Source organism: Salmo trutta, chromosome 18 (assembly GCF_901001165.1).
Source record: "Salmo trutta chromosome 18, fSalTru1.1, whole genome shotgun sequence".
Taxonomy (NCBI): Eukaryota; Metazoa; Chordata; class Actinopteri; order Salmoniformes; family Salmonidae; genus Salmo; species Salmo trutta.
The window spans coordinates 48,760,219-48,775,630 of record NC_042974.1 but is presented as its reverse complement, the minus strand read 5'-3'; the positions used below and the strand labels follow the sequence as shown (position 1 = coordinate 48,775,630).

Genomic DNA, 15,412 nt, shown 5'->3' with positions numbered 1-15,412 from the left:
ACTCAGTGTAATAACTAAGATAAACTGCACATGAAATGCTGTCCAGATACTGTAGGAGGATATATGAATTCAAATATGATCGGTATCTCTTCGAGGAAAAAAGGTGTTTACGCTATTGATACACGCTGTTACAGTTAAAAGCTGATGTAATAAAATGCTGCATACTGCTTACTGTTTTGACATGATTGTGCCGTGATAGGGGGGCATCTATGAAAGATAAATGTCTAACATAGCCCCATGAAGACAGCATGCTAATAGAGAGATAAATAATGTCAGAAACATGGCTGTTTTGTTGAAATGTTGATGACGGAATTTTATATAAAGTATTTAGCATACCTTTATTTAGTTGTCAAGTCAACAGGAAATTGATTGGTACCCTGGAAAATGTTGTTAATTCATAAGAGTGGTCTACGAAAAGTACATCGCCCAAAAATATAATCCAACAGAATATTTATTGGTGTTTCACATGTATGGGTCACCAGCTGATGGGTCAGAGCGTTGTAGTGAACTAGTACATTTCTAGTAGGTTCTCAACGTAACCAAATAGTCTGGGCTGTATACTGTAAGTGACGGAAATGACAACGTGAAGGTCGTAGGTGCATTCCCAAACTTGACCAGACATGCTACATTTTTAAGACTTCACAGCTTCAAGGGCCCCAATGAAACTGTTTAACTACTTTGGCTAATAAACAGGAAACTTTGAGACTAATTTCCTCCCAACACTTTGGAGAGTCAATATTAGCTTACATGTATCGGCAAGATGATGACATGTCAATTGAAATTCTCCTGACAGTAAATGTCAGGCTGAAATGGTGCACCTCAGATTTGCAGCTGTATATCCCTCTTGGACATGCTCTGATGGAATGGAGAGACGTGTAGAACAGGATTCTGTTTCTCCACATGATATGCCTCCATCACCTCCATAGCGAAGGCATCATCACTTTCATCCTAAAGGAAACCACTGGAAACTCACAAGCACCATAAGCAAGTGTAGCAAGTATTGATGTTATACTCATCAAACACAAACCCATCATTAAATTGCCTGAAATAACATAAAAGCATCTTCCAGCTGCTCAGAGCACTCCAATATAGCACAGAGAGTTTCTTTGCAAAATCCATTAGACATGTTCTTGTTCTGAAGTCAAGCAGCAAAGACTTCCTGAATCAGACCTGAGATACCATGTGTTTCGGCGTACCCTTGTGGTACAGGGCCCACCTGTTGACAATCTTCTGGCAACTGAGTTCCACACTGGAAAAATGGTTAATCTGTGGTTTACACTGCCATGATGGATGACTTTTTAACGGGAACACCTGGAAAACTATAAAATCCCTGGGAGTCCTGTCGCTCTAACTATCGAAATGTGAAATGAAGGCTCTTCAACAGGAGTGTTCTGGCCCTGGTTTCCCAAAAGCATCTAAAAGGCTCAACGGTTCTAACAATGAATTTAGCCTTAAAAACCTCTTGAGTCTAAGCCTTTAGAGGGCGATATCCACTAAACTAACATATGGAATTGTTTTAAGATGGTCATACCATTTACTGTTATTAGCCCATAGAAACGCATTGAATAATAAATTTATACATGGAAAACAGAAAGTCCAAAAATAAATCAAAATGAAATGTGTTTTGAAGTGCCTGTCCTATATCTGAGAGATATAAGAAAACTCAGGACAAAAAAAAGAAAAACATGTAGACCCATATTTTACCCCTGGAGTTTTGGCACATTCTACCCCCTATTCACTTCTATTCATTTGAACTTCCTGAATCTTGTGAAGCTTGTGGAGTAAAACAGCCAACGTCCGTTTTCGTGAGAGTCTCAGCTTTCTGTTGTGGGGTCATATTAGGGTCAAACTGTTGACTCTACAGACGTTTTCATGAAAAGTTACTCTAGTTATTCTCAGACAATCCTCTAACGTTTGACAAACACTGATCTCGTGAAGCGACTGTGTACCGTATAGGCAAATGGCCGATACTGGCTCAGTGGATTGAGACACAGCCCATGCAAAAAACAGGAAGTCTCTGGCATAAACACGTGGTTCTATTTAATAAAACGTGATGATGTCACTGATTTCAGCGCGGGCCAAACTGACACTCTCTCCCACTTTTCAGTTTCCGGGTCACGGAGGGGAGGAGGACAGAGGAGTTGAGGAGAGGATAGGACTTTAGCTCAATTGAGAATCTCCCCTACTCTTCTTACATAGCCTGTAGTATACTTTGGATGGAAGGGCTGGTACTCCAACTGTAGAGAATACCCTCTCCCTCTTGTGATGACCACTTTTCCATCTTAATATAATTAATGACATCAATAAGATAATATTATTTTCCTCTTTTACCCACATAATCCAGGCTCAGACATGTTGGAGTCATTGTACAATAACACAGGTAGATTTTGTTTTGTTGGCTTGTTAGTAATGTAAACCCATTCCGACGGTTCTTCACGGTTAACTGAAGATGAAATAAAGCATGTCCCTCTCTTTAAACCTTTATATCACTACCCTCAATTTGAACCTCACAATAACAAACCGGCTTCTTGCTATTGGCACGATGCATCTGTGGAGTGGCAATGGTTTATAATTCCATGCAATAAACGGCAATTAACATGATCACTTGTGCGGTTAGCCACATAGATTAGTATGATGCGTTGCTGAGGCGAGTGATCAGGCTGACTGAGAAACTCCTGAGTGGAATAATAACAAGATTTTTCATGGAGAGAATTGGCCAGGACAGAACAGAACATCCTCTGAAATGAAGGAACCCCACAGAGCAGAGCAGAGCTCCGCTGCTGCAGCCCAGGATGCTGCAGATCTGCAGCTACAGTTGAGGTGTCATCAAGAAGATGGGAGAAAAGGATGGCCACCTATGTGGGTCTCTCACAGTGAGAGCTAATAAACACACTGTAAAGAGGTACAGTACATGAAGACAGGAGAGACCCTTGTGTGCTCCCCTCAGGACCTGTTTCTGTCTCCACTCCACTGGACCTGGTATGTGGAACAGGGCAACCCATGTACACTACATAGTAACCCATTTGTATGTTAGGGCTGGATTCAATCCGTTTTGCAGAAGATCTGTGTTAAAATGTAAAGGTAATGTAGCAGTTACCGTGAACGCAGTCTCCACGAACACAGGAACATTGTCTTTAAATTTCAATCGCTACAGTATAACGACGATCTTCTGCAATATTTCTGCAATACAGATTGAATCCAGCCCTTAACCTACACTCAGGAAAGAGATCTGAGAAGAAGAAGAGGCATTAAATTATAAATATATGTTTTGATTGTATGTTGCATGTGAGCGAAAGACAGATTTCAAAACAGAAGCACATCCAACACAGCTGTTAATTCATTCTCAAACATGAGAACAGACCTGTTGATGTTGTGGGAGTTATGTTTAGTTTTTGTGTTTGTCTACAATCATAACCATATGTTTTCACTTAAAGATATGCAAGCAAACATCTTGTGAAATGTACAGGCATTGAGACATTGTTTCATTACAGAATTATAAATAAAACACATGGGACTCATGAATTTAACAAGCCTCAATCTACCAGATATAGAATAATGCATGTCATGTGATAACTGTCTAGGCCTGAAACACAAACAAAAACAGGCACACAATGTGTACTGTTCTTTTTTTATTCACATTTATGTTCCAGATCGTTCCACTACAAGAGGTCGTTTTGTTAGTTACTTCATAATGAACCAACATTATGCCTTCTGGATGACACTTAAACCTGCTAGTAATAAGGCATACAAAAACGTCATCAAATAACGCATAATGACTTCACAACTGACATTAGGCACAGACTGACACAAACTGTTATTTTGAAAAGACATTCGACTATAACAGTATGCTGCTAGCCATAACAGTAACCATTGGCTAACGGTAGCTGCATGCAAGATGAGTAATCATTGGCTGCTAGCCATAACACAAACCGTTGGTTATCAGTAGCTGCTAGCCATAACAGTAACCATTGGCTAACATTAGCTGCTAGCCAAAAGAGCAACCACTGGCTAACAGTAACTGCTAGCTATAACAGTAACCATTGGCTAACAGTAACTGCTAGCTATAACAGTAACCATTGGCTAACAGTAACTGATTTAAGTAGCTAGCATGCTTCAACAGAATTGTGATAAACACTTTGCTGAACAATTTGTGAATTACAATTAAGAATTGTACACTTGATGTTGTATTCTATAATAATATAATATTCTCAATAATATATCATAATAAAAAAGAAAACAGTGGAGGAATTGTTATAGTAAAATAAGTTAGTAATAATTTTTTGTGCTTTTATTATAAAGATCAGTGACATTTGAAGACAACTAGGACCAGTTTAAATAAAATGTGTCAAATAAACTTTCAAATCAAAGCATTTTTACATAATATATAGATATTGGTGTATTTTTCAAATGAACCATGAGAATGGGATGTTGTTTTAAGGCCTACAAGTTTCTAGAGCAGATTTCTTCAAGAAAGTAAAATGGGTGAATCTCAGTCTTTCGCAGTTGAGATTGGATGCATATTTACGTTGAAGCATTTTGAGTTTGATTTTAATACATTTATTACCAAAAAATATCCTCTCTCTCCCAATCCACCCCCTCCCCCTCTCATGATACATCCACACAGCTTGTTCAAAAGTTTCCTCTTTGCCTCTATGGGTGTCTTCTCAACCTCTGGGGTGCATTCTGTGATCCGTTGGTTGTGTTGTTGTTTAGCAGAGCACACCCAGTGGTCTGACACACACCTGGGACTCCTCGGAGTCCTGGGTGACCTCTCGGTCCAGGCCGGCCTACATGGCCTCTCTCGCCCTCTCGTCCTGGTGTGCCATTGAAGGCTCTGCCAGGTCTTCCACGTTGGCCTGGTGGGTAAAGGAGGGGAAATGGCTGTTAGCTAATAGTGGGTAAATAATGACTGTACCTACCAACTACTACACAGCTTTGAGAGTTTGCAGTAGACTTTATGTTGAATCCCATGTCCATTTAGATTGGAAAAAGGAAATTATTCAACATGCACCCTTCTGCTTACCAAGAAACCAGCATCTGTTGTTACAGTATATAATAATTACAATAGAACTGGGCCTGTCAAAGCTATTGTTGGATTTCCTTTGATAAGCTGTAAATGATTATTCAGATGATAAAAACGATGCAACGTGAAATGTGATGTTACCCTTTGGTCCCCGTTCTCCGATATAGCCAGGTAGGCCATGTCCCTTCGCTCCCTCGTCTGCTTGGTCTCCTTGATCACCTGGGAACAAGACACAACGTTCTCAAAACATGGACAAGGACATCAGGAAAACCCATGAATTTACCACCCCAAAATCTACATGCCCCCAGGACTGAGCTGGTACACAGGAACACATTGTTCATGTTGATTAACAACCATGTGTTACTGAGATCATCGCTGGATACATTTATAAAACGCCTAGTAAATATTCTTCAATTTCATTAGCTTGGCTGGGGAAATGTACCATAAGTGTGACGTCATTGTTAGGCCCTAAAACAATACATTAGAATTCACCACAAGAACACACACAACGCCATAATTAGTTATGGCTATACATCTGCTTCATTCAAATTTTGGTTGACATGGTATTTGTTTTCATATTTGTATTTGTAAGAACCAGTTTTATTGTTTACTTTTAAACAAATACATATTGATGCACGTCATGACTGATCTAAACATACTGTCATGGGCCCGATTCCAACCCTAGTTAAACGTGTGTAAATGGAACATAATTTTGCTTTTATGCACTTTTCTCTCTATGCCTATTCTGACCTTGAATTTAAGCATGAGAATAACTTTTTATTCACCAGGTATTCGTTTGGGGTGGAGATTGAATAAATGAAGGTGTGGCGGAGGTGTGTCTACAGATTTCCAGTATTCTGACCTTGACTTAATTCCATAATAATTCCACCAAGAAAGCATGAATAAGGTCTAGCAAACCAAACGGTTCCAAGTGGAGAAAGCATCTACTTTATTTTTTCCGAAAGAAATAACACCATTCTCCATGCACTGTAATTTACAACTTGATAAGAGCTTGGTAAATTAGTAATCATGTTAAAACCTCTTGAGACTCTCATCCCGTTAGCGGGATCATTTTCCAGCGAAAAACTCCTAGCGACATTAGCATAACGAAATTCAATATTTTATTTTTTTCAAATATAGGACTGTCTCATATCGTTTTATAGATACACCTCTCTTGAATCGACCCTCGTTGTCCGATTTCAAAAAGGTTTTACAGGAAAAGCACAATATTAGATTATGTTAGAGGAGTACATGGTAAAAGTAGCATCATATGAATTTTCGACCAAGCACATGCATCACATATAACCAAAAAACAGCTAAATGCAGCACTAACCTTTTACAAACTTCATCAGATGACACACCTAGGACATCATGTTACACACAGCATGCAATCTTTTGTTCAATAAAGGTCATATTTCTATATAAAAACAGCATTTTACATCGGCACCTGACGTTGACTAACTATTTTCCCATAAAATGCGTCCCGGGAAACAGTGCTACAATTTTATAAATTACTATTCGAAAACGATTTTTTTTTTTTATATTGTCAATCTAAGATTTATAGATGAATATCTCTTGAAAACACCCGTCATAACAGATTTTAAATTAACTTTACAGGGTAATCACACTTTGAGATAAAAGGGGATGCGATACTCAGAAAATGAGCTAGAAAGCCTAGCTCGTCGCCATCTTGTAACAATCGCACATCACATCTGATCTTGTATAATATTGCCAATAATCCCTCACCTTTAGTTGTCTTCATCAGAAAGCACTTCCAGGAATCCCAGGTCCATGACAAATGTATTTTCGGTCGAAAAAGTCCATCCTTTATGTTCCATTAGCTTGCTGTTGTTAGCGCGTCCGAAGGCTGTAACCAAATGTTGATACGGGCGCGGGACTTGGCTAACGAAAAATGACTTTTTTCCCTCCTTTAGGTTCGTTCAAACATGTCAAACGTTGTATAACATTAATCTTCAGGGCCTGTTTCAACAAGAGAGCCAATAAGATTCGAGTGGGACGATTTCATTGTGTTTCAAAACGTTTCCAAAGGTGGGGGCAGACACGGCCGCCGACGTCACAATGCTGATGGCCCTCCTACTGTGACCAATTGCCACATCGTCTCCTACACTGAGTTTCGACAGCAGAAGCCTCAAAACACTTTGTAAAGACTGGGGACATCTAGTGGAAGCACTGGAAAGTGCTCAATTATCATTTTTTCACGTTGTGAATTACAGGGAAGGCTGTGAAGTCGAGTCCACAATTCAGAATCCCACTTCCTGGTTCAATCGGTCTCGGGGTTTTGACTGCCATACGAGTTCTGTTATACTCACAGACACCATTCAAACAGTTTTAGAAACTTTAGGGTGTTTCTATCCATATAAAATAAGTATATGCATGTCCTAGCTTCTGAGTTTGATTAGTAGGCTGTTGAAAATGGCAACGAATTTTTTCCAAAATGCGCTGTGGCGCCCCCAGTGGTAGGATATACGCAAGAGGTTTTAAAGACTAGCCACTATCAGTATCGACCGCCAGTAGGCCAAATAACAACACATATTCATATTCAGTTGGTAAAGCTTACATTATCATTCCATTTAATTGCATTGCTTCGTTCCAGCTATGGAACCCTGACCTGTTCACCGGACGTGCTACCTGTCCCAGACCTGCTGTTTTCAACTCTCTAGAGACAGCAGGAGCGGTAGAGATACTCTCAAAGATCGGCTATGAAAAGCCAACTGACACTTACTCTTGTGTTACTGACTTGTTGCACCCTCGACAACTACTATGATTATTATTATTTGACCATGGTAGTCATCTATGACCATTTGAACATCTTGGCCATGTGCTGTTATAATCTCCACCCGGCACAGCCAGAAGAGGACTGGCCTCCCCTCATAGCCTGGTTCCTCTCTAGGTTTCTTCCTAAGTTTTGACTTTCTAAGGAGTTTTTCCTAGCCAACGTGCTTCTACACCTGCATTGCTTGCTGTTTGGGGTTTTAGGCTGGGTTTCTGTACAGCACTTTGAGATATCAGCTGATGTAAGAAGGGCTATATAAATACATTTGATTTGATTTGATTTACCTTCATTTTCTTCCTCTATAAATGCCATCACAGCCATGTGGTTGTTGCTGAGGATCATTAGTAAGAGTTGATCATATAAAAAAAAAACATTTAGGCTAATTAAATCGTTATGGAGCTGAGCGCAGACCAACTCATAACAGTTTGAACCCGACGCATGGCGCAATACTTGGCCGTGTCATCGCACAGTTCCATGGCAATAGACTAGGGTATAGCCTACTATTGTACACTGTTATCCCTATTATAATTATATGTGTACTAATCTTCCAACATTACCATGGGTTGAAGAACTGAATGTGGCAATTTTCAGAATCAAAGCACTGTTTTCTTTCATTCATGCGTAAAGGCTCTCCAAACCTGTTTTTTATGATTCATAAATACTTTCCTAAACCTAAAAAATGTATAAGATCAGAGTATCAATTGGTGCTGAAACAGAGACGAATATGCATATAGTGCATTTAAATGGCTTTCTTTCATTGATCCCTAATATCTGAACCTGTTCTCTCAAGTCTGTCGGCTAAAATCTAACTAAAAGGTACACCATATTTAAAGGGATGGCTTAAGATAAATGTACTGAAAACCCGATTGAATGGAAATCTTTTGGCCAGCAAGTGGGAGGGTTTTCAGTGGTTGAATTAAATGTATTCAGAGCGCGCAAGGTAGTCACACATGCAGAGCGCATTACATGACTGAATAAGGTAAGAATACCAAATACTGTAAAATGTGTAGGAAAGGTGTGTGTAGAAAAGGCATTCATTCCTAAGTCGGAATCGGACCCCATGGTGAACAGCAATGGCTAACATATAGACACATACATTTTCTGCATCAAAGATCAATCAAATCTAGAATTGGCCGCCAAACTTACCCTAGTAAAACTGACTATTCTACCGATCCTCGACTTCGGCGATGTCATCTACAAAATAGCTTCCAATACTCTACTCAGCAAATTGGATGTAGTCTTTCACAGTGCCATCCATTTTGTTACCAAAGTGCCTTATACCACCCACCACTGCGACCTGTCGGCTGGCCCTCGCTACATATTCGTCGCCAGACCCAGGTCATCTATAAGTCTATGCTAGGTAAAGCTCCGCCTTATCTCAGCTCACTGGTCACGATAACAATACCCACCCGTAGCACGCACTCCAGCAGGTATATCTCACTGGTCATCCCCAAAGCCAACACCTCCTTTGGCCGCCTTTCCTTCCAGTTCTCTGCTGCCAGTGACTGGAACGAATTGCAAAAATCGCTGAAGCTAGAGACTTACATTTCCCTCACTAACTTTAAACATCAGCTATCTGAGCAGCTAACCGATTGCTGCAGCTGTACATTTACATTTTTACATTTTAGTCATTTAGCAGACGCTCTTATCCAGAGCGACTTACAGTAGTGAATGCATACATTTCATTATTTTTTATTTTTTTCGTACATAGTCCATCAGTAAATAGCCCACCCAATCTACCTCCCTCATCCCCATATTGTTTTTTATTTAGTTTGCTGCTCTTTTGCACACCAGTATCACTAATTACACACCACCATCTGCTCATCATCATCTGCTCATCTATCACTCCAGTGTTAATCTGCTAAATTGTAATTACTTTGCTACTATGGCCTATTTATTGCCTTACCTCCTCATGCCATTTGCACACACTGTATATAGACTTTATTTTTCTTCTATTGTGTTATTGACTGTACGGTTGTTTATTCCATGTGTAACTCTGTGTTGTTTCTGTCGCACTGCTTTGCTTTATCTTGACCAGGTTGCAGTTGTAAATGAGAACTTGTTCTCAACTAGCTTACCTGGTTAAATAAAGGTTAAATAAAAAAAAAATAAAAAAATGCAGAGATCAATTTAGTTCTGTCAGTCATTCATTTGCACAGTATTTCTCACCTGGCTGTCCTTGTTTGCCTGCGTCTCCAGCCTCCCCATAGAATCCTGGTTGTCCAATCTCTCCATTCATACCGTCAATACCATTACCGCCCTAAAACCACAACAATCTATAGCCTCGAGTAAGGTGCAGAGCTTTGACAGAGATAAAATATTAGACATTTACACAATAAGATTTGTGGTTCCTGATCGCTGGCTGGTTATCGAAGGTCACAACAGGATGCTTGACAGAAGCATTTGTATGCATTTGTGGTTTCATGAACTTCTAATAGCCTGAGAGATTCTGTGGTTGGAGGTAGAACCCTTTTGGATTGCATTTAGAACCCTTTCTACAGAGGGTTCCACCGGGAACCCAAAAAGGTTCCACCTGGAACCAAAAAGGGTTGTCCTATGGGGACTATTGGAACCCTTTTTTTCTATGAGTGTAGAAAACGTTAGTTTGGGGAACCTGAACAGGGTCTGTCTTCTTGCGTAATACATGTGGAAAAGGCTTTCCACTCCAGGGATGCTGGTGAATCCCTCCAAGAACCGTTCAACCCAGAGCAAGTGCTTCGTCTGTGACTTCTTATTTTGTCTTCACAGGGACGTGGAAAGTCTGAATGTTTTCATTCCAATCTATACTGCCAAATACTTTAGCTCTCTTACTCCTGGCGCTTGCAATATGTCAGCATTTTACTTGGCCTGGGAAACACAGAAACATAATAATGTATGGAGTGTGCACTTCAACAGTGTTCCTGAGCAACACAACCTATTTGTGTAATGAGGTTTAAAGGAATATTCTTGGCATCCTCCAGACAGTGTCCGTGTTCAGTTGTTAGAGGATTTCTAAGATAATAATAACGCACGCACGCACACGCACGCACGCATGCACACACACACACACACACACACACACACACACACACACACACACACACACACGACACTCACTGGAGGTCCCAGTGTTCCCTTCTGTCCTGTGGGACCGGGGGCACCCAACGGGACGTCCCCGTAGAGTGGGCACACGGCAGCACATGTCCTCTTCACAGAGTTGGCAAAGGTGGACATCTGTTCCAGCACCACTCTCTTGCAGACCTCAATCACGTGTTGAGCGGGGAGGGTTGGGCCCTGTGAAAACAAATCATGACTGCATCCATTACTTGGAGATTACTCAACAGTGGGACAATGACATGCGATATGGAATATAACATCACAGGACAGGGCAGGCCCAACCAATGGCATGCAACGCTCTGTGAGGAAATCGGTGAGTGTATGTAATGAACGGAGAGAAACACAAACAACCATTTTTTTGTTAGCCACATTATAGATTTACAGCCAACTCTTGCTGTGAGTCACAAAAAAACAAAACATTAATGATAAACCATTTACAAGCCTTCTCGACACTGTTACCACACATGGTCTATGCCAATCTCTATAATGACTAAGTCTGTCAGAACAGCTCTGATGACGTTAGTGTAGGGTAGCTGTTATATATCTTTTATCAAGGAAAACAGAAGATAGTTGGCATATTGGCACAATGCAGGTTGGAAATATGGTGGCTTGTTTTGTATGGATCAGTCAGTGGATCAGTCATACAAAATTATGGCAGTCAATGATGACACTGTTTACACAACACAATTGAAAGCAGGTTCCAGGCTCTCTTATCACTAGGAGTTGTTGGTGAGTCATCCATTGCATGTGTGACTTTTGTGAGTTTTACTATGTGAGACATATACAGTATATGTAAAAGTGGTACTGGCTTCATCTTTTTTTTTTTACCCAGACAGTCAGTAAATAGGCCTACTTTGATATCCAACGCTTGTGTCGCACCTGCCCAAAACAAATTAAGTTACTTGACCTTTTCAGATCCTGCTGAACATGGCACTTTCTGTACTTACCGGTGGCCCTGGCGGACCCTGAAACCGGACTGGTCCTCCATCACCCCGGACGCCCTTAGTTCCGACTGGGCCTGTGCGTCCAGGCTCGCCCCCTGGCCCACGCTTCCCCCGACCACCGTGGAGACCCTGTGCACCCACGTCTCCAAACTAAAGCACAGACAGAACATCAACAAAATGTTCTGTAATACACCCACAATGTACTGATAGGTTGTTAAATGCCCAGGACTAAACTACAATTCCTCTAACGTGGTCCCCATTTGATAGAGCACACAGACATAACCCACTGGGCACAAACTGGTTGAATCAATGTTGTTTCAACAAAACCTGTCTAAATATTGTGACGTGGAATCTACATTGAAAATACATTGAATTTGAAAAAAGTCATTAACGTAAACGGATGTTTTACGGTTGAAATTTCACCTACAGGATTGTCATCATGGTAACCAAAGGGGTCCCTGATGATCTTCTTGGCCTTCCTGCGACACCTGGTGTTGTAGGTGTTCTGGAAGGCAGACAGTGTGCAACCAATGGTACAGTACGTTCAGCTGAGCGTACCACACTTTGTATCACCTTGCGGTCCGCGGCGGTGGAGTTGCTGTACCAGGCTGTGATGCAGGCCGACAGTATGCTCTTGATGGTGCTCCTGTGAGGGTCCTCAGGGACAGGCCCAATTTCTTCCGAATCCTGAGGTTGACAAGTCGCTGTCGTGCCTTCTTCACCACGGTTTCCATGTGGGCGTGCACAGCCTAGTTCCCCCGGAAATCCACAATCAGCTCCTTTGCTTTTCTGACTTTGAGGGAGAAGTTGTTTACCTGGCACCACACCGTCAGAGTGCCTACCTCCTCCCTGTAGGCTGTCTCATCATTGTTGGTAATCAGGCCTACTACTGTCGTTCCTATTTCACAACAAAGCCTCCTTCACTCATGCTGCCAAACATAGCCTCGTAAAACTGACTATCCTACCGATCCTTGACTTCGGCGATGTCATTTACAAAATAGCCTCCAACAGTCTACTAAGCAAACTGGATGTAGTCTATCACAGTGCCATCTGTTTTGTCACCAAATTCCCATATACTACCCACCACTGCAATCTGTATGCTCTCGTTGGCTGGCCCTCGCTACATATTCGTCACCAAACCCACTGGGTCCAGGTCATCTGTAAGTCTTTGCTAGGTAAAGCCCCACCTTATCTCAGCTCACTGCTCACCATAGCAACACCCACTCATAGCACGTGCTCCAGCAGGTATATTTCACTGGTCATTCCCAAAGCTAACACTTCCTTTGGCCGCCTCTCCTTCCAATTCTCTGCTGCTAATGACTGGAACGAATTGCAAAAATCACTGAAGCTGGAGTCGTATATATCCCTCTCTAACTTTAAGCATCAGCTGTCAGAGCAGCTTACCGATCACTGTACCTGTACACAGCCAATCTGTAAATAGTACACCTAACTACCTCATCCCCATATTATTGCTTACCCTCTTGCTCTTTTGCACCCCAATATCTCTTCTTGCACATCATCATCTGCACATCTATCACTCCAGTGTTAATGCTAAATTGTAATTATTTTGCCTCTATGGCCTATTTATTGCCTTACCTCCCTACTATTCTACATTTGCACACACTGTACATAGATTTTTAAATTGTTCTTTTCTTTTGTGTTATTGACTGTACATTTGTTTATGTGTAACTCTGTGTTGTTTTTGTCGCACTGCTTTGCTTTATCTTGGCCAGGTTGCAGTTGTAAATGAGAACTTGTTCTCAACTGGCCTACCTGGTTAAATAAAGGTGAAATTAAAAATTAAAAAAATACAGAGGGTACAGGATAGGACTGAGGACGCACCTTTGTGGGACCCCCGTGTTGAGAATAAGTGTGGAGGAGGTAATATTGCCTACCTTCACCACCTGGGGCGGCCCATCAGGATGTCCAGGACCCAGTTGCATAGGGTGAAGTTCAGTCCCAGGGCCATGAGCTTTGTGGTGAGCTTAGAGGGTACGATGGTATTGAAGGCTGAGCTGTAGTCGATGAACAGCATCCTCACATATGCATTCCTTTTGTCCAGGTGGGTGAGTGCAGTGTGCAGTGCAATGGCGATTTTGTCATCCGTGGATCTGTCAGTGTGGTAGGTGAATTGGAGAGGGTCGAGTCTGTCGTGGAGGGAGGAGGTGATGTGGTCTTTGACTAGCCAATCAAAGCACTTAATGATGACGGAAGTGAGTGCTACGGGTCAGTAGTCATTCAGTTCAGTTACTTTCCCTTTCATGGGCACGGGGATGATAGCGGACATCTTGAAGCAGGTGGGGATAGTGGCCTGATCGGCCTGAGCCTGAGAAAAAGGCACATGACAGCACACCTGGAGTTTGCAAAAAGGCAAGTGAAAGACTCTGACAGCATAAGAGTCAGACGGGGCGGCAGGTAGCCTAGGGGCGGCAGGTAGCCTAGGGGCGGCAGGTAGCCTAGGTGCGGCAGGTAGCCTAGGGGCGGCAGGTAGCCTAGGGGGCGGCAGGTAGCCTAGGGGCGGCAGGTAGCCTAGGGGCGGCAGGTAGCCTAGGGGCGGCAGGTAGCCTAGGGGCGGCAGGTAGCCTAGGGGCGGCAGGTAGCCTAGGGGCGGCAGGTAGCCTAGTGGTTAGAGCGTTGGGCCAGTAGCTGAAAGGTTGCTAGATCAAAGTACTTTGTTTCTGGCCATTTTGAGCATGTAATCGAACCCACAAATGCTGATGCTCCTGATACTCAACTAGTCTAAAGAAGGCCAGTTTTATCAGAACAACAGTTTTCAGCTGTGCTAACATAATTGCAAAAGGGTTTTCTAATGATCAATTAGCCTTTTAAAATGATAAACTTGGATTAGCTAACACAACGTGCCATTGGAACACAGGAGTGATGGTTGCTGATAATATGCCTCTGTAGGCCAATGTCTACAGAGGCCAATGTCTACCGTTTCCAAAATCTACCGTTTCCAGTTACAATAGTCATTTACAACATTAACAATGTCAACACTGTATTTCTGATCAATTTGATGTTATTTTCAAAAACAAGGACATTTCTAAGTGACCCCAAACTTTTGAACGGCAGTGTATATATTATTATTTTTTATCCCAGCCCCTGTCCCCGCAGGAGGCCTTTTGCCTTTTGGTTGGCCGTCATTGTAAAAAATAATTTGTTCTTAACTGACTTGCCTAGTTAAAGAAAGGTTAAATAAAAAAAAATTATAAAAAAATGTAATAAATATCCTCTCAAGCTCTGTCAGGTTGGATGGGGAGCGTTGCTGTAGTTATTTTCAGGTCTCTCCAGAGATGTTTGATCGGGTTCAAGTCCGGGCTCTGGCTGGGATACTCAAGGACATTCAAAGACTTGTCCTGAAGCCACATTGTCTTGGCCGTGTGCTTAGGGTCGTCGTCCTGTTGGAAGGTGAACCTTTGGAAATGGTTTTCATCAAGGATCTCTCTGTACTTTGCTCCTTTCTTTTTTCCCTCGAGCCCGACTTGTCTCCCAGTCACTTCCGCTGAAAAACATCCCCACAGCATGATGCTGCCACCACCACGCTTCACCGTAGGG

At 42.0% G+C, this 15,412-nt stretch overlaps 2 protein-coding genes across 2 annotated transcripts in view; both read right to left on the bottom strand.

The window, feature by feature from the left end:
* Nucleotides 1-4,610: 4,610 nt before the first annotated feature.
* Nucleotides 4,611-10,234, bottom strand: LOC115153428 (collagen alpha-2(IX) chain-like). Its single transcript, XM_029698864.1, has 3 exons — nucleotides 9,987-10,234; nucleotides 5,165-5,242; nucleotides 4,611-4,856 (listed from the first exon to the last, which is right to left on the bottom strand). The coding sequence occupies exons 1-3, from the start codon at nucleotides 10,054-10,056 to the stop codon at nucleotides 4,651-4,653; spliced, it is 354 nt and encodes a 117-aa protein (XP_029554724.1). The 5' UTR covers nucleotides 10,057-10,234; the 3' UTR covers nucleotides 4,611-4,650.
* A 12-nt stretch (nucleotides 10,235-10,246) lies between these two features.
* Nucleotides 10,247-15,412, bottom strand: part of LOC115153426 (collagen alpha-1(IX) chain-like) — a 23,375-nt gene continuing 18,209 nt past the window's right edge. The window contains exons 16-18 of the mRNA XM_029698862.1: nucleotides 11,861-12,007; nucleotides 10,914-11,090; nucleotides 10,247-10,664 (exon numbers count right to left, since the gene is read on the bottom strand). Of these exons, the coding sequence (XP_029554722.1) occupies nucleotides 10,656-10,664; nucleotides 10,914-11,090; nucleotides 11,861-12,007 (333 nt within the window). The 3' untranslated portion in view covers nucleotides 10,247-10,655. The remainder of the gene's footprint in view (nucleotides 10,665-10,913; nucleotides 11,091-11,860; nucleotides 12,008-15,412) is intronic.